The following is an 18,834-nucleotide window of genomic DNA, read 5'->3' as shown; positions in this document are numbered from 1 at the left end:
CTTCTTGAGTGTTCTCGCCTGTGTGATGCCCTCTCCCCAGCCTTCCCCCTGCCAGCATGGCACCTTGTTTCTTTCCCTTTCTAGCACTCCCCGTGGTTCATAATTGGAGTTACTTGTTTATCATTGCTGTGATGCAATGTTTTTAATGTTTTTTATTTGCTGTTTTCCTTTCTTTCCCCATGAAACTGTACAATCCTTGCGGGCCAGGGCCACATCTCTCTTGTGTATCCTTGAATCCCTTGGCCTAGCAAGGCCCTGCTCATGGTAAGGGGTCTCTCCAGTTCCCTGAGAGACTTGTACAGTCAAAAGTGAACTCTGTATGGTGCCAGGTGGGCACTTGAAATATCAGAGGGACCACTTTGTAAAGTATGTGATTGTCTGACCACTATGTTGTACACCTGAAATAATATAAAATATTATTGAGTGTAAACTGTAATTGAAAAATAAATTTTTTTTAAAAAAGTGAAATCTGTACCTATCAGAGGATACACCTTCCTTGTCATTTCACCAGGAAGAGAGGTTCACAACTTTTCCTGCCTGAGGCATTTTGACCCCCTCTAATTCACTCCCTGTCCTTCCTGGTAAGTGGATCTTTAAAGATCCACTGAAGCTTGAAAGAATAAGTTGCATTTCCATTTCTTTGTATCAGTGAAGTAATTTAAATGTTCTAGGTTCCTATGCATCATTTTTTACACGAATCGTGTCTGTTTTACCTTTGTAGTAGGTTTTATGACTTTTCATCCTTTTCATTAACAGCCTCTTGCCCTAGCCGGTTTGGCTCAGTGGATAGAGTGTTGGCCCCACAGACTGAAGGGTCCCGGGTTTGATTCCTGTCAAGGACATGTACCTCAGTTGCAGGCATGTCCCTGGCCCTGGTCGGGGCACATGTGGGAGGCAACCAATCGATGTTTCTCTCTCTCTCTCTCTCTCTCTCTCTCTCTCTCTCTCTCTCCCCCCCCCCCCCCCACCTCCCTTCCATTCCTTTTAAAAAATCAGTGGAAAAAAATATCCTCAGGTGAGGATTAACAAAAACAAAACAGAACATCAGCTTCTTGCTGTGTTGCGTTTCATAGACTGTCCCTTCAAATGCATCTAAGGATTATAATGTTCGATTTCCTCTTATCCACTACCCCAAATGAAAGCCTCTTTGTGGTCATTCACTCATCTCACTCTTGGGTACACAGGAAAACATTCTTTCTCTTCTATTTCCTTGTTGTTTTTGTTGGGGTGTGGATGCAACTCTTCTCATGACTTGTATGGGTAGCCCTAGAGCAGCATCTACCTTTACAGTTTAGCCTGTGTGGTTCTTCTAGAGATAGAAGGCATGGTAATTAATATTCAATCCTATCTAATAAAAGAGTAACATGCAAATTGACCGTACTGCCGCTATACCCACAAGCCATGCCCACCAGCCTATCAGGAGCGAGTATGCAAATTAACCTAACCAAGATGGCTACAGCCACAGAAAGAGCAGGAGACTTGGGTTTCCCCGGCAATGGAGGAAGCCAAGCTTTCCGCACACCCTGGCAGTCCCAGGTGTCCACTCAAGGCTACAAAGTTTCAATTATAGAAGATAAATAAATCCCAACAAAAATGGTGGCAGCCACGGAGCTGGAGAGAGCAGGAGGCTTGAGTTGCTCCCGGCGATGGAGGAAGCCAAGTTTCCACAGCCCTGGCCTGCCTTGGCCTCCGCTTAAGGCTACAAAGTTTCAATTATAGAAGATAAATAAATCCCAGATACCAGGGCCTCCGCTTGGGCCGCCAGGGGGCATGGCCAGCCTGCAAACCACCACAGGCCCCTCGCCTAGGCTGCCCCACGCCCCAGGGAACCCCCACCCTGATCCGGGACACCCTTCAGGGCAAACCAGCTGGCCCCCACCCATCCACCAGGCCTCTATCCTATCTAATCCTCCTATCTAATAAAAGAATAATATGCAAATTGACCGTCACTCCAACACAAGATGGCTGCCCCCATGTGGTCAAAGATGACTGACCCCATGTGGACACAAGATGGCCACCACAAGATGGCCAGCAGGGGAGGGCAGTTGGGAGGGACCAGGCCTGCAAGGGAGGGCAGTTGGGGGTGATCAAGCCTGCAGGGGAGGGCAGTTAGGGACAAACAGCCTGGCAGGGGAGCAGTTAGGTATCAATCAGGCTGGCAGGGGAGTGGTTAGGGGTTGATCAGGCTGGCAGGCAGAAGTGGTTAGGGACAATCAGAAAGTTAGGCAGGTGAGCAGTTGGGAGCCAGCAGTCCTGGATTGTGAGAGGGATCCGACTGCCCGTTTAGGCCCAATCCCGGTAGGATATCCCTCGAGGGGTCCCAGATTGGAGAGGGTGCAGGCTGGGCTGAGGGACACACACACACCCCTCCCGCCCCCCGTGCACAAATTTCGTGCACCAGGCCTCTAGTTTAAAATAACACAGAATGGGCTAATTTTAAAAAGATATCAGATATCCTGATCTTTCAGATTACTCCTATCTCCCAAGTATCTAAATTTTTAACCTTTCTTCCCAGATTACCCAGGGAAATACTCTGAAGAGGAGAGCAAGAGCTCGACATCAGGCCTCACGGGCGACATCGGAGACGACCTGCAGGAAGCCCGGGCCCCCACCATCGCACAGCTGCTGCAGGAGAAAACCCTCTACTCCTTCTCGGAGTGGCCAAAGGTCTCTCCCAGCGCTTTCCCTCTTCTTCCAGGCCATTCTCAGCTCTGAATTCTTTATATTTACCTTCCAGAGTATTTCTGAGTAACAGATTCAGAGAAATGTTTAATATCTGTAAAAGGTATTAGTATTGTAACATTTGAACATTGAAGGTATATGCACTTGACTAATTAGACCATAAGACAAAAATGTTAAGTTATCTTCATATTTACAGCAACTGTGGCTTTGATTTTTATTGTCCAGACTATGAACTTTATTTTAAGGATTATAAAGTGAGCGCTCCTTTCTAATCAGGTCATTCTGGTTAGAAAACTTGATCTCAAGGGACTTTTTAAACTTGGGTAACTTGGTACTTATTCCTCAGAGATTTTGTCTTTTTTTTTTTTTTACAGGATCGAGTGATAATCAACCGCCTAGATAACATCTGCCACGTAGTGTTGAACGGGAAGTGGCCCTCCAGCCAGCAGTATGAGCCCTCGGGCACACTGCCTGCCCCTGTGTTAACCAGCACCGCTGGTTCTCGAAACAGTCTCTCGGAGCCTGAAGCATCGGAGCACAGCTTCAGCAACAGTGCAGCATTGGTGGCCCAGATCCAGAAGGTGAGGCTGCAAGACTGGGGTTGACCATGAAACAGAGAGTGGGGGACACTTTGCATTTCTTGGCTGAGTCATCCATTCAACCCATTTACTGAATGAATAGGGTTTTTTGTGGGGGGTTTTGGTACAGCCATTAGTGTTAATTGAAAAATTTGGTTTTTATCCTGTAGGCAGCGAAGAGCCATTACAAGTTTTAGAGCAGGGAAATGCGTGATGAAGGCAGGGTTTTGCAGGTCAGCTGGAGTGGTGTGCAGGCTCACAGGAGCTGAGGTCAAGAAAGAGGGGGCGCCTCAGCAGCTGGAGGCCATGTGAGGAGCTGCAGAAGAGGTGAGGTTCTAGACTAGGTCAGTGGCAGAGTGAATACAAAGAAAGGCAAGGAAATTGGCAGGCATATGAGGAAGGGGGCATGAATGGATTAGTGTGTTCAACACATGGAGGACTGAGGAAGGGTGGCAGCTGATAGAAATTAGGAAAATCAAAGCAGGAATGAGTTTTGTTTTATTTTTATAACTTCAAACTTAAAAGTCAAGATTAATTGTAGGTACACTAATGAGCACACTTACCCTCACTCTCGATTGCACATTGGAATCCACTGGGAACCTTGAAGAGCTACTGGTTCTGATTTAATTGGTGTGTGTGTGGACTGAGTATTGGAATTTCTTTTAAACTTCCCAGTTGATCCTGATGTACAGCCGAAGTTGAGATTCCCTAAATTAAAATCTTGCAACTCCAAGTGTAGGTCATAGACAAACTGCGTTTGCAGCATATGGCAACCTGTTAGAAATGCAGACTCTTAGGCCCACTGAAGTAGAATCTGCATTTTAACAAGCTGTCCAGGTGATTTGGTACTAAAGTTTGAGAAGGCTTGAGCTAGAAGATGATTAGAAGTCATACTCGGCCCAAGGAAATTGGGCCTGAAGAAACGGCTGGCATTCAACCCTGTGTGTGTTCACAGGACAGCTTCTTGGCTCCAGTTTTCGCAAAGGATGAACAAAAGCACAGACGTCCTTACGAGTTTGAGGTGGAGCGGGATGCAAAGGCTCGGAGCCTGGAACAGTTCTCTGCCACCCATGGGCACCCCCCTATTGTCCTCAATGGCTGGCACGGGGAGTCAGCAATAGACCTCTCCTGCACGTCTGAGGGATCCCCAGGAGCCACGTCCCCTTTCCCAGTGAGTGCCAGCACCCCTAAGATTGGGGCTATCAGTTCACTTCAAGGAGCCCTTGGCATGGACTTGTCTGGGATTCTGCAAGCTGGCCTGATCCACCCAGTGACCGGGCAGATCGTCAACGGGAGCCTCAGAAGAGATGACGCTGCCGCGAGGAGGCGGAGAGGGAGACGGAAACATGCTGAAGGAGGGATGGACCTCATCTTTTTGAAGGAGCAGACACTTCAGGCAGGAATCCTGGTGGGTATACGAGGCCTTAAATAGAAACATTGGCCTTTCTACACAGAGCATTAAACCCTTCTTCCTCAGACACAAAACTTTCTCCCTTTTTCAGTTGTCCTGCTTACTTTCATTATGTCTTCATTATAAGTTACCCTCAGTTTTTTCTAGAAATAGATGGTATTAATCCACCAAGGGCCCTTAATCTGCAGGCATCCTGGAGAAATGAGCCAGGAGGTCTTGCCATTTCAGATAGAAACAACCCAAATCCTCGGGTGTCTTGGAAGAGCCACTGGTAATGAGTGAGCAAAGTGAGACAGCAGGGTTGAGTCTGTGGCCGATAGCTCCAGATTAGTGGCTTTCCAGTAGCTGGGGTTGGAAGAAGGATCAGGAATAGGACTTCTGCAGGTTGATCATGACTCTACTGCTTGACTTTCTGGTCAGCATTAGGCACATCACCACCTCACTTTGCTCCTCCGTAAAGTGGGAGCCGCAGCATCTCCCACAGAGGGTTGCTGTGAGGATTCACTGAGATCACACTAAGATGTTCTAAACTCAAAGGAGATCATTGTAAACAACAGAAAAGGTTCAGCAGCCAAGAGAGAGACCCCCTTAGACTTTGTTTAATGTGTCAAAGACCACTGACTTCTCTTTATATTTTGGTTTTTCCCACTTATTTATTTTTGAGCTCCAAAACAGGGATCACATTTCATGTTTTCTTACTTTCTTTCTCTTTCTTTCTCTCTTTCTTTCTTTCTTTCTTTCTTTCTTTCTTTCTTTCTTTCTTTCTTGATTTGAGAGAGAGAGGAAGGGGGCTGGAGAGAGAGACGTTGATTTGTTATTCCACTTATTTATGCATTCATTGGTTGATTATTGTATGTGCCTGACCTGGGATCAAACCTGTAACCTTGATGTATCAGGAGGACGCTCTAACCAACTGAGCTACTCAGCCAAGCATGTCTTCTTACTTTAAAAGGAATAATAATAGCCAGTATTTGTTGAGTACTTACTATGTGCCAGGCACTGTGTTCAGGGTTTTACATGATTGTCCTATGTGATCCTTACAACAACCCTGTGAAGGTGGTATTATTGTTCCCATTTTATAGATGAGAAAACTGAAGCTTACAAGCATGAAATAATTAGCCTAAGATTGTCCAGCTAGTAAGTGGCAGATCAGGGGACCAAGCCAAGGACTTCTTCCGCTATTCCTCAAGCAGCTTATTGCTAAGATATATTGTTTGAGATGTGTCTTCCTCTTAGACTTTCTGTATAATTTGGGAAGCTAAAGTGGCAGGTTCTTTCCCTGCCCAACCCTGCAAGCTTTTGGGGTGGTTGCCTAATTTTTCAGAGGTGCAAAGCCATAGTTTTTCTGTAATGATGGTGAGATTCCAGTGGAATGAATGATGAAATTTTCCCCTTGACTTGAGAGTATTTTTAAAATTTATTAAGCAAACATTTATTTAGCATTGACATTGTACTTTATCAGCAGACCCAAATATAGGCATTGGGAATACAGAGATGAGTTAAAGAGGTATCGAACAATAAAGGGAGAAATAGGTAAGCAAATTGCAGTGAGGCGTGGAAAACCTGCGAAGAGTGCTGTGGGGAACAGGACAGGAGTGGCCAGTGTTGCCTGGGACTGCCCGTGGGGACTGCCAGTGACGGTGACAAGGGGAGGTGACCCTGAACCTGAGCAGTTAGGATGGAATTAATGTTTACCAAGTAGACAAGACAGGGAGAGGCATATTCAGGTGGAGGGAACACCCCTCACGTGCAGTGGCGTCTGTGTGGGTAAGTAGTGTGTATGGTTCTTACTCGAGCACCCAGCAGAGTAATGTTCAGGTGGAAATAGACTGAAAGATTCAAAGAATACCTTACACATTTTCCTTTTAGAAACTAGTTTTCATTCTGGCATGATTAACTACACATACTTATTTTCCCTTCATCCAGGAAGTCCATGAAGACTCAGGGCAGGCCTCTCTGAGCACCTCACACCCTGAAGGGCCAGTGCCTGCCCCTTCAACCCCAGAACCGGCCCCAGCAGCTGGCAGCCAGGCTGAGAAGACCATTCCCAGCAAAAGTCTGCTTGACTGGCTGAGGCAGCAGGCTGACTACTCCTTAGACGTCCCTGGCTTTGGGGCAGTAAGTGCTTTTGGTATTGCCTGGGATTGCTGTTTTACTTCCTTCCTACTTGGTGCTGTTTTGATAAGGAGTATGCAGGAAGTTTGGGAGAAATCTCTGTCGACTAAGGACATCATTTTAAAGTCAAGAAAAAAGTTATAACCCATGTCAGAACACTATGCCAAATAGACATGCAGAATATGAAGACAACTAGCCTAAGCTCAGCCCCTTCTCCCCTGGAATTACCACACAATATCTTAAGCTCACAGAGAAATCGTTAGGTTGCATAAACACTGCCACTTCATGAAAATGTTCTTATGTGTTCCTTTCAAGTTAGTACATTATCATTTTATAGGAGTATGTCTGTTCTTAATTATATAGTTCTTGCTTTGGGACTTTTCCTCAAGTCCTCTTACTGCCTTAGCCCTAAATCTTTCAGATTAGAAATCTATAGGAGAGGGCTACTGAGCACAGATGTCTTTTCCTGCTTTTCTTTCCTTATTTGCTCATCTACCCACCACCATCTGTGTTTTGGGTACATCTAGCTAATAAGAAATGGAGGTAGAGAGCTCACAGGAAAAGAAAGGGGATGCATTCACAGATGCACACCCTCAAGGACAGGCAGAGCTGCTGGGTAGGTAGCAATGGAGAGAATCTGAGAAAGTGCTGACAAGGAAGGGGTTTGGGATTAGGCAGTGCCCTGGGAAACTGTCTGGACAGCCCAGGTGTTCTAGTCTGGGGGGCCAAGTGGCCCCCCACAGCCTGTTTTCCAGCTTACTGCTGCTTCAAGAAGAGGGCCTAGGCAAGGGCCAGGTGGCTTTTTCCTTCAACATGACCTGGCTGGGTCTTTTGCAGGGGGCCATTAATGAGAAAAGAGCAAAACCAATTGACATGCACCACCCTCCTCAGACTCTGTGACAGAATGTTTTGTAATGTTGATTTCCATTTGTCTCCTAGACTTTTTCAGACAAACCAAAGCAGAGGAGGCCACGCTGTAAGGAACCTGGGAAATTGGACGTCAACTCTCTGATTGGGGAAGAGCGGGTTTCTGCTGCCCCCAAGGAGCCAGGACTGAGGGTAAGGAAGAGGGCCTCTCCCTGCAGAGTCTAGCCTTGCAGACTCAAGAGAGTGAGCTCCGCAGGGAAGCGGGTTTCCCAGGCGGTTCCCAGAGGACAAGGGCCATCACAGGACATCTGTAGGTGCTGTGGTCATTTGTTTCAACCTTTACCTGCAAAACTTTTAGTTTACTTATGTATTTAACCCATTACCAAAGCTTGATGTTTTCCCCCTATTTGTAGAGTTCAGGGAAAATATACCTTAACTCATCAGCAGTCTGTTTCCAGTGTTTTCAAACTTCATTATTGGACATTTTAATTTTCTAAGCTTAGCTTTTCTGGCTACCATTTAAGATATTTCCTCCTAGTCCGTCTTCACTGACAATGAGAAACAGCTGACTCCAAGCTCGGCCCTTTTCCTATTACAGAATCATGAGCCTGGAAGAGACTTCAAAGACATCTGCAAAATACTTCTAGTATAACAAATATGAGTTAATTATCGTTTACAGATGAGTACAAATTTGAACTAGAAAATTCATAACCTCTAGAGGGCGGCAATATCATTTCAACCTGAAAAGGCGTTGAGCTTGGGAAAATTATTCCTAAATGTGTTATTAACCCCCTAAAAGTGCATTCTGCCCAAATGGGAAGCCCCTGAAGATCCTCACGGGGGCCTTCTCTTCTTGGGAGTCCCCACGCTTGCAGCCTTCCCGAGTGCCTCTCTCAGTGCTCGGCCAGCGCGGCCGTCCTGGGATCCAAATTCCCTTCGTGAGATTGCTGGAGGTGATTTATTGTTTCAGCTCCAAAAGACCACCCACCCTAGTCATTTCCTCCGCTGTGCAGAAAGAAGCTGTTGCTTAATGTTCTCCAAGCTTGTTACTGATTTGTCACCTGGATGATTCCTCTTCTCTCCAGCAACTCAGCAAACATAACTGCTCTCTCATCTCTATCCACTGCAGCCACAGGGAGGCCTGGCCCGTCCCTGTGGCCTGCTTCTTAGAAAGTTTGCCATGTTGAAAAGAGGCCCTTTTTCCAACTCTCTTGTTCTCTCCTCAGAAAATGTCCCTCCCGCCCTCTTAGACCGAGCTGATTCAGCTTCGGTTCTTATCCCATCTGTCTCTCTCCAGCCCTCACGCTGCCTCCTACTTTCTGCACTCAGCAGTGTTGTCCCGTAGAGACCTCCGGTTCTTGCTTTGTTGTAACTCAGAGCTCTTGGTTTAGAGATTCGTCAGAAAAGCCATGTGGTTTCCCCTTGGCCCTCTCATGTCTTTCTACATGTCTGACAATTTCCCTCATGTTTTCTGGAAATTAATGTTCATCGCTCCCTACAGACACTGACCCCTTGCCAGAAAACCCATTTCTAAGCTGTTCTTGCAAGTCAGCCTCTTACCAGAGATGCACTTTCCCTGCTTTGTTAAATAAACACAGTCCCTGCTTCGGAGGCCCTTTCCTGCAGCTCAGCAAGAACAGGAAGCACTTGTCCACCTGGTCCTCAGGGTTGCATGGCCTTCCCACGAGCAGAGCCGGCCCGGCTCTGACATCGACACTCTGCGAGGCTCCAGGAGGGCCCATTTCTCAAACTTGTCTCCCGCGGCTCCTCCTGGGGCAGGAGCCCTCTGGTGCACTGCACTCTTCTCTCCCAGGGAGACCCTACCCTTCTAGAGACAGGCTCCCATCCCACAGGGGCTTCTCGCTGCTCTGTGGGCTGTGGCTCACTGGTGCGCAGGAAGGCCGGGGATTCAGCGTCAGAAGGCCCAGTACACGGTGGTCGCTCATTAAATGTATGTGTGTACACGTACATACTTCATGTATTTCATATGTGTAAGTTACATTTGTTTCACATTATATGCACACATGTGTGTATAGTTTTGCTGTTTGTTTCTCATTGGGTCATTTGACATGACACGTCACCCCTAAATACTTCAGCATGCATCTCCTAACAACGTTTTCCTATGTAACTATTTCCATTATTGCGCATGTGAATATTAATATCTAGTTCATATTTAGGTTTTTTCAGTTGTTCCAAAAATGTTTTTTAGAGCTAGTTTTTGTTTTGTTTTATTTTGTTTTGTTTGTAGGGTTTTTTAAAAGGGGATCCACATGCTGCATCTAGTTGTTAGGTCTCTTGCCACTCGCTGGATATTTGTGGGCTGAACCTGCTAACCTTCCTGGGAGGAGCAGGGAAGTTTTCGTTACCACCTCCTCTGCCCAGGAGTTGAGTTTTAGAGTTGGAATCTGCAGGCTTTGGAATAAGTGCTACCAGGTGCTGATGAAGACAGACGTGCTTCTCGGGTGGGAGGCCCCTGTAATCATCTGCAAAGGCAGGCTTTGCCCCCGGTGCCGCTTCATGGCTGCCTCTCCTTTCCTCGCTCTCCTTGCCCTCTCCCCAAGCCTCCCTGGAAGGGAAGCAGGTTTGCTCCCAGGGTATAATTACCAGGAGGGAGCGCTGCCAAAGCCCGACTTGCGACTTGCCGCTGTGTGTGGTCGCCGAGCTGCTGGGAGGGGCATCTGATGAGGGTGGGCAGCAGCTGGGTGGCTGAAGCGACTCTCCCTCCCACAGGAAGTGGTGAGAGCCGACTTCCTCTGCCAGCGCGCCTCTGGCTTTGCTGTAGGTGAGAATTGTTCTCGTCACGCCTGGGGCCTTTCTGCAGCTGCTCTCAGTCTGAAGGAGAGAGAGTGGCCAGCCTGGGCCTTCTTGGCATGTTCCCAGTTCTGAAAGGGCCCAGCGTTCTCTTGGCATCAGTGGTTCGTAACAAGGGTAGGGAAGGGATATTTTCAGACATCCTGGTGCCTGAGGAGTGTGACGTGAACTTAGTGGGCAGGGCCAAAGAGCCCACTGGTCCCGCAGGGTGCAGGCTGTCCTAAGTGCACTGTCTGTTCCTAAGTGCCCCGATGAGCTCAAAATCAAGTGTGTGGTTTATAGCAGATTGTTTGAAAATAACATGGAGGGCATTATTCACCAAGCTCTGGGTTTGCTTGCTTCCCACAGATAGACTTCCCCCAGGAGAGTCATAGGGAGAGCGAGGAGGGGAACGTTTGTGGTACAAAGGAAAGAGACCCACCGGCACTTTTCTCTGGCTCTTGCTGTGGGTGGGCTGCTGGAAAGAGGGCTTGGAAAAGCCTTGTGGTTGAGCTGTGGTTACCCTGCCAGAGCCCTGGGCTGAGGTGCTGTGCCCAGCAGGGGCCTGAGACTGCGGTGGAGTCCAGAATGAGACAGTTTTCCTTAATGGGCTCAAGACACACTCGCGAGAAATGGCGCTTGTAGCCTGGCCCCAATCCATCAAGTCCTACTACCTCAGTTGAGGAATTGTTCCGCCAGCATCCCCAGACCCAGAGTGAAACAGTGTGGTATGGTTTGGGGCTGCCGGGCCTGACCAACTGCCCCAGCGGCACATCCCTGCCCCTCTCACTTTGTAAGGAAGAAGGGGGACCACGCACGACAGTATCAGAGGTTTCTGCTCTTCTAAACCAAAACTTTTGAGAGATGACCGTCATAATGCTCTTTGCCTGGCTTATGGTGACCTGGTTTTTCTTTCATATTCGTTGGAAAACAGATGTGGGACTTCAAAATTAATATTATTTGGGGGAGTTGCAAACATTCAAGTGCACGTTTTTTCACATGTCTGTGAATTCGTAAACGCCCTGTAAAATGGCTCAGATAACAGTACTGACTCCGTGGGGTCGGTGTGGTGATTAATTGCAATAGTGCAGATGGAGCCCTCAGCACAGTACCTGACGTGGGTAAGTGCTCATTTAATCTACCGTCAGCACTCCTGCTGCTGCTCCTCTTACCCGCTCACCCTGCACGAGCACCTTGGCAGCCAGTCTCCCTTGCATCTCGGCTGCTTCTCATACACGTGTGTACTCACGGCTCGTGGAGAACCTGATTCGGTGTCACTAGCATACCCTGTCTCTACAACAGCCCCTTAAGCAAAGGTTTATGGGGTTTTCGAAGGATTTGACTTGACAGTTAAGGGGGAGGAGATGCAGTGAACCAAATGGAAACGCCAGAGCAACTCGATTAAAGTTCTAAGTAGGTGTCCTTGGGAAGTTTGTAAAGAGATTTCTTAACTGCTCTGATCACCAGTCTCAGCCCTTCGATGTCCTTAGCTGCTCTGACTTCTTTCTCCACACTCACCAGGCCTAACAACATTTTTCTGATCCATCCGCTATCTCTTGGTGAAACCTGTCCCTCCTTTCTTGCTCCGAGTGCTCCACTGAGGAGAGCAACTGGGTCCCTGCCTCTGAGCCTCAGTGGGCTTGCAGGAAGGGAAGGCGTTTACACAGACGCCTGAGAATCCTAGAAAGGCAGCACAGCTGTCACAGAAAGCGTGGCTCTTCCAGCATCCAGAGGCCCAGCCGAGAAGCCTCACTGTTGAGTCCACCCAATTCAAGAGCTTCTTAACCCTATCACGTGTCCACACTCCAGCCCTAACTGTGACCTGCATCCCAGGGCGAATCCAGGGTCACAGATCCCACAAGGCCACTCTGAACATTTTTTAGCCTTACCATTGCTGTGATCAAAGAGAAGGTTGTAGCCGGCTGATATGGCTCAGTGGTTGAGCATTGATCTATGAACCAGGAAGTCATGGTTCCATTCCCAGTCAGAGTACATGCCCGGGTTGTGGGCTCGATCCCCAATAGGGGATGTGCATGAGGCAGCTGATCAATGATTCTCTTATCATTGATGTTTCTCTCTCTCCCTCTCCCTCTCTGAAATCAGTACTTTTTTTTAAGAGAGAAGGTTGTAAAAGAACACCCGCTTTGTAACAAGAACCACAAGGAGGAGACACCAGAGTAGAGTTGCTTCCTCTTACTGTGGCTCAGAAATGAATGATGGATGACTCCCTAGAAACCCACAGGGGAAGGCCTGTTCCTTATGCTCCTGAGCAAAGAAGGCTGAGGCTGTTTAACAACAGAAGTACAAGTGGCCTTTAATACTGTGGACATGCATCACCTTGATAAGCCTAGTGATAGCTGTGAAGAGTACGGGGCGTAGGCATCACCCAGAGGGGTGTAGGCATTTCAGACAGGTCCTGGAAGAAATGTCGCCCTTTCTGTGAGGAAAACATTTCTCCCTGCACATGGGGGTTATTCTGGCCATTTTTGAAACACATTCAGAGTCCATTACATTGTAAGGCAGTGGTTGGTTTAATTCTCTGTAACCGCTGCGCTGGGGGAGCAGGTTCTCAGCAGGTTCTGACTGCATCGTTTCCCCCCAGAGCTCCTGAGCCACAGTCACAGGAAGGAGTGCATGTGGCTGCAGCAAACCCACTGTAGGTGGGTGCTTTCTCCCCACCATCTGCCGGCCACTCACTGATACATTAGACAGTAGGTCCTCCTCTATGATTCTCTGTAGCTCAGTCATCCAGATGTGTGGTGCCAGTGACCTGTGTGCAGGCATAGCTGTAAGTCCCAGGCACAGGCACAGTACAGTCCACGTGGAGCAGAGTGCTGAGTTCTGGAGCTCTCTACTAAGTAAGAACACTGGAGAGTGCCTCTGAACAGAGGAAAGAAGATCGTCTCCTTGAAGAGAAACCAAAATACTGCTGCTTTCTGATGCATTTCCCCAGTGATAGTTAAGAATGCTTTCATTTCCTGGGCAAATACATAGGTGTGTGAGAGTCATTGCCCTCCAGGAGCTCACGATCCAGAGGGGAGTGGTACACACACAGTTAAGTGTCCCTTTAGCAAGACTTCTTCCTGTGGGCCGGGTAATGTATTAAACACTTCACTTTCAGTTACCTACTCTGCTCTGTGGCTGATTGAAAAATCTTCCTGTGCCGGCCTGTGTGACTCAGTGGTTGAGAATCAACCTATGAGCCAGGAGGTTATGGTTCGATTTCCAGTCAGGGCACATGCCTGGGTTGCAGGCTTGAGCCCCAGTAGGGGGCATGCAGGAGGCAGCTGATCGATGATTCTCTCTCATTACTAATGTTTTGTTGTTGTTTTTTAATATATTTTATTGATTTTTTACAGAGAGGAAGGGAGAGGGATAGAAAGTTAGAAACATTGATGAGAGAGAAACATCCAATCAGCTGCCTCCTGCACACCCACTACTGGGGATGTGCCCACAACCAAGGTACATGCCCTTGACTGGAATCAAACCTGGGACCTTTTAGTCCGCAGGCCGACGCTCTATCCACTGAGCCAAACCGGTGAGGGCTACTGATGTTTCTCTCTCTCTCTCCCTCTCCCTTCCTCCCTGAAATCTGTAAAAAATTATTTTTAAAAATTTTTTTTAAAAAGAAAAGAAAACCTTCCTGAGTCATGAGGAAAACAAATGTTGGGATCTGGTCAAGGAGTCGCAACCACAAGAGTCTTGACTGCACACCTTGGTAGCACATATACTACACTTGGGACGATTCCAAGAAGATTAGCATGGCCCCTATACAAGAATGACACCCAGTCCAGTGCACCAGAAGGTGGCAGGTTCGATTCCCAGTTGGTGTACATGTCCGGGTTGCGGGCTCCATCCCTGGTATGGGGTGTGCAGGAAGCAGCTGATCAATGTTTCTCTCTCATATCGGTGTTTTTCTCTCTCTTCCTCTCCCTTTATCTCTCTCAGGAACCAATAAAAGCCTATTTAAAAAAAAAAAAAAAAGACATGCAAATTCCTGCAGTATTCCATATGGTTTTTACATTGTACAACCAAAACTAATATGTTATGCCAGTTATACTTCAATAAAATTTTTTAAAGAGTCTTGACTAAGATCTGGGCTTCTACTACTGGTCTCTAGCTCCCAGCACTGTCAGCTTCTCCACAGGGTGGACACTGCTTTTCCACAATGAGCATGTTGATGGCACTGCTTGGTGGTGACAGGCTGTCTGTCAGCCTCAGAGGGAGAAAGCCTTCAGGTGCAGTGAGGCAGGAGAGCTGCCTGCTTCCGGTAGGAGGCTGTGCCATCAGGGATCCTTCGCAAGCTGGGACAGATGATCACACGTCATCCAGTAACCTTCAGCATCTTGTGTTTCTTTGTCCCTTTTCAGGGGTTTCTCCCAGAAAACAAGTTCAATCACACCCTGACCGAGCCTGTTCTTCGTGATGCAGGCCCCCGAAGGAGGGGGAGGCGGCCTCGGAGTGAGCTTCTGAAAGCTCCCGCCATTGCGGCGGACTCACCCTCTGGAATGGGGCCACTGTTCATGAATGGACTGATTGCTGGGATGGACCTGGTAGGACTTCAGAACATGAGAAATATGCCGGGCATCCCCCTCACGGGGCTGGTGGGGTTCCCGGCCGGCTTCGCCACGATGCCCACAGGTGAAGAGGTCAAGAGCACTCTGAGCATGCTGCCCATGATGCTGCCGGGAATGGCCGCCGTGCCCCAGATGTTCGGTGTTGGGGGCCTCCTCAATGCCCCCATGGCAACTACCTGCACTTCGACTGCTCCAGCGCCTCTGTCAAGCACAACGAAAAGTGGCACCTCAGTGACCGAACAGACTGCAGAAGATAAGCCAAGTAGCCGTGACGGAAAAACGGACACGTCTGTGGAAGACAAGCCTGGTCCTAGTCCATATTCCGATCAGTCCGAACCTGCAATAACTACGAGTAGTCCTGTGGCTTTTAACCCATTTCTCATCCCAGGAGTGTCTCCTGGACTCATCTACCCACCCATGTTCCTCTCCCCTGGCATGGGCATGGCTCTGCCAGCCATGCAGCAGGCCAGACACTCTGAGATAGCAGGGCTGGAGAGCCAGAAGAGGAAGAAGAAGAAAACAAAAGGGGACAACCCGAACCCCAACCCAGAGCCTGCTCCCGGGTCGGACAGGGAGCTGGGCAATGACCAGAACTGCCCCGAATCCAGGGCACCTGTGCCCTCAGATAGAGAACATGCGGCACAGGCCGGGGATGGGGGCCTCAAAGACTCCAACAGTGACACCAATTAGAACTTTTTCATTTAAGAAATGATGTGACTTGTAAGTTTCTTATCCCATAAAGGTTTGTTACTTCCCTCCCTTCACCTTCATAAGAACCTGTGTTTCCATAAGTAATATTTACCTACCTAATTTCCTGTCTGAGAACTATGGTAACAGATGTCAATAGCTGCAGGGTCTTGCCACTTCATTAGATAAGTGTCGTCGACCTAGTCTAGGAGGCACAGAATTCTCCCTCTGTTATCCAATTGTTCATTCCAGCAATCGGAGTTAATACAGTACTTGGTGACACGCCCTACCCCCTTCTCTTCCAAGTTTCCCACGTATTTGAGGAGGAAAAATGGCATAAGAAGGCTGTCTAGGGACTTAACCGTTAAAGGGCCGAAGGACAGACAGAGCAGCTCTTTTTTTGTGAGCTGTGTTGGATGGGAAAGAATGTAATGGGGAACCAAAAAGCACAGGAAAAGGAAGTGCTGGTGCACATTTTTTAGTTAAGATATTTCCCTATTTTATCATTATTACTAAATGAGTAGTATAGACAGAAATATATAACTAATGATTGAAAATGCGTATATTCATTTCTTTATAAAACAAAATCCTTATTGGTAATAAATTAACTTCCCCCTTTATGGTTTTTCAGCACCTGCAGCAAGAGGAAGTACTGACTAGGCATTATTTTATATACGTATGCTCTCTCCCAAGTTAAAGGATGAGTCTCAGTATGAGGACACTTTACACACCTTGAGTTATTGCTGGCAATGGGGGTGGGTGAGGGGCTCGCCCTCCATGGAACTGCACGCTGCTCACAAGCACATGACTAGCACTCCACTCCCCTCATTCTCCATTCTCCAGAATTGTGCTAGCCACCACCGGGCCTGATGGGTTTTTATTTTGTGCTTTCGTCCACCAAGAATCAGGCTCTTTCTGGAGCTTGCAAGAAAACAGTCACTCAACACTTTTACACTTGCCTAAGGTCCTTTTGTCAAAGTCATCTGAGGTTGTCAAAACGTGTGTACCACCTTTTATAAAATGACTGTGAAAAGTTTTATTCTCCATTTTTTCTCTATTTGGTTTTATATTTTACAGTTGGACCCAGATTCCAAATCATCAAGTTAGTCAAGACTGTTGCAAATTAACATTATTTTTCCTTCTTCCTGCCCGAGCAGCACTTCAGCCGTTTCCTTTGGCCTTCCCACTCGTGTTCCAAACCTTCCGATGACTTTACCCTTTCCTGACAGTCCACACTCTGAGACTTGAAATAAGCTCATGGCTCAGTACTCCGGGGGCACAGGGCGGTGCAGGACCATTGGAAATGTTGGAAGTGTTACTAGTACCAGTTTCACTTTTTTGTTGTCACAATTTACTGTATTTTTTACTTTTTCTGTTACCGTTTTGCTAATTTATCAGAAGGTCCAAAAGTTTGACATAACTATTTCAGTTTGCATTATTTATTTATGATGCTTTTGTCATTGTCTTTTATACATTTGGGATTATAAATTATGTAAATGTTAAAATGAGCATCTCAAAGAAGTCTGTTAAATCGTGACCGAAAAGAATCAAATGTATTTTCAAAAAGTGGAGTCCCAGTTTTGTGAATCAAAGCTATAAATCAGAAAATCTATAACTGATCGTATAAGAAGAAAGAACCCAGTAATTGAACAGGTCCTATTTAATGACATCTTTGTAGCATAGATGGTCTGTAATGCTGACAACAGATTTCTTAGAAATGCTGCTCTCTCTATTTAACTAACATTTTGTTCAGTTTTGCCTCCAGTGGAAGCAGAAAGGGTTTTTTCAGCTGTTAAATCCTGAAAATCAATATAATTTATTTATGTAAAAAAAAATCACTCAATCAATATATTTTTGAACCTTTTAAGTACTAATTTTCTTTTTATCAAGTAGAAAAAAAATGTATTTGCCCTAAATCCTTAAAATACAAATGCTATAAAAATTCATGTATCTTGAAAGCCTTACTGCAAATGAGTATTATAGACATCCAGCAGAGCCTGGGCTCGTCGTCGTCGTCCTTGTTTGTATGGAAAAGCTGCTCCCCGGGTTCCATTTAGAACCTCCAGTAGGTCACAGGGTTCAGTATGGATTTGCTTTTGAAACCCACCAGCATGCGAAACCCCTTGTTACCGCTTCCCGAGCCTGTATGTTAGCTCTCCTGGCGTTTAGGCTGATATTTGACTGCTATTGTGTCCCTGTTTGCAAAATGAAAATGACACTTTGTGGATTATTTTCTCTGTAAAGCATAAGTGCTTCTTCTTATTTTGACGTTATCAAGAGCAAAAGCCAAATTTAAACTTTCTTCAGCCAACTTGAGCCTTTTCATCCAATTCCATGTCGCTCACAGCCATAAATTCCCTTGATCGTTCCTCACCCCATGTCTTACATAATAAATTGTCTGTGGTCTTGATGCTGGATTTAAAAAAAAAAAGTTGAAAAGTCAAATTTGTATGTGAGGACTTCAGTGGCACTTGGGTGTCTCTTGCTGCCTGGGTACTTTCTGAAGGAATCATCTGCACACGGGAATTCAGTCTTTCCTGGGTGCACCCTGTTCGGGCTTGTTAAATATTCACTCAGGAGGGTTGACTTGACCTGCCAGCGCACCTGGTTAAAAGACGCCAGGGCGGGGATGCAGCACAGCTTCGGGGACTCGGGGCCTGAATGCCTCAGTGGCACACTTTGCTGAGCGCCATTCCTGAAGTCCCACCTCAGACCGCACAGCTGGGACTTAAGGGTGCAACTAGGCCTATGGGTTGGAGCAGGTCCATAAAACTCAGGGATGCCTCGGTAGCTGAAGTTCTTAGGCTTATTGAGAATTTCAGAGTCCTTCGTTTTGGGAAGCATCACTTCTTGGGCCCCAGAAAGTCTGTCAGGAATTGTCCACAAGGCTGGCAGGAAGTGCTAACGTCTGGGTGAGACAGAAAAGAGATGACCTCCCTCTCCCTTGCAGGGTCCCCACTGAGTACCAATAGGTGGTGGATGACTAGCCTGGAGGATCGTGGGACATCCTATGTAATAGAAGGGTAATATGCAAATCGACCGAACAGCAAAACTACTGGTCACTATGATGCACACTGACCACCAGGGGGCAGACACTCAACACAGGAGCTGTCCCCTGGTGGTTAGT

At 47.1% G+C, this 18,834-nt stretch overlaps 1 protein-coding gene across 2 annotated transcripts in view; it reads left to right on the top strand.

Moving 5' to 3' along the window:
• CHD6 (chromodomain helicase DNA binding protein 6) overlaps positions 1-18,127 on the top strand; it is a 176,886-nt gene extending 158,759 nt beyond the window's left edge. For both annotated transcript variants that reach the window (XM_080686871.1, XM_080686872.1), the window contains exons 32-37: positions 2,516-2,667; positions 3,057-3,263; positions 4,216-4,668; positions 6,598-6,789; positions 7,726-7,845; positions 14,814-18,127. In XM_080686871.1, coding sequence (XP_080542997.1) covers positions 2,516-2,667; positions 3,057-3,263; positions 4,216-4,668; positions 6,598-6,789; positions 7,726-7,845; positions 14,814-15,710 — 2,021 coding nt within the window. In that variant the 3' untranslated portion in view covers positions 15,711-18,127. The remainder of the gene's footprint in view (positions 1-2,515; positions 2,668-3,056; positions 3,264-4,215; positions 4,669-6,597; positions 6,790-7,725; positions 7,846-14,813) is intronic.
• The last annotated feature ends 707 nt before the right edge of the window (positions 18,128-18,834 follow it).

This window comes from Plecotus auritus, assembly GCF_963455305.1.
Source record: "Plecotus auritus genome assembly, chromosome: 8".
In the NCBI taxonomy this organism is placed as follows: domain Eukaryota; kingdom Metazoa; phylum Chordata; class Mammalia; order Chiroptera; family Vespertilionidae; genus Plecotus; species Plecotus auritus.
This window is presented reverse-complemented; position numbering and strand designations above follow the sequence as displayed.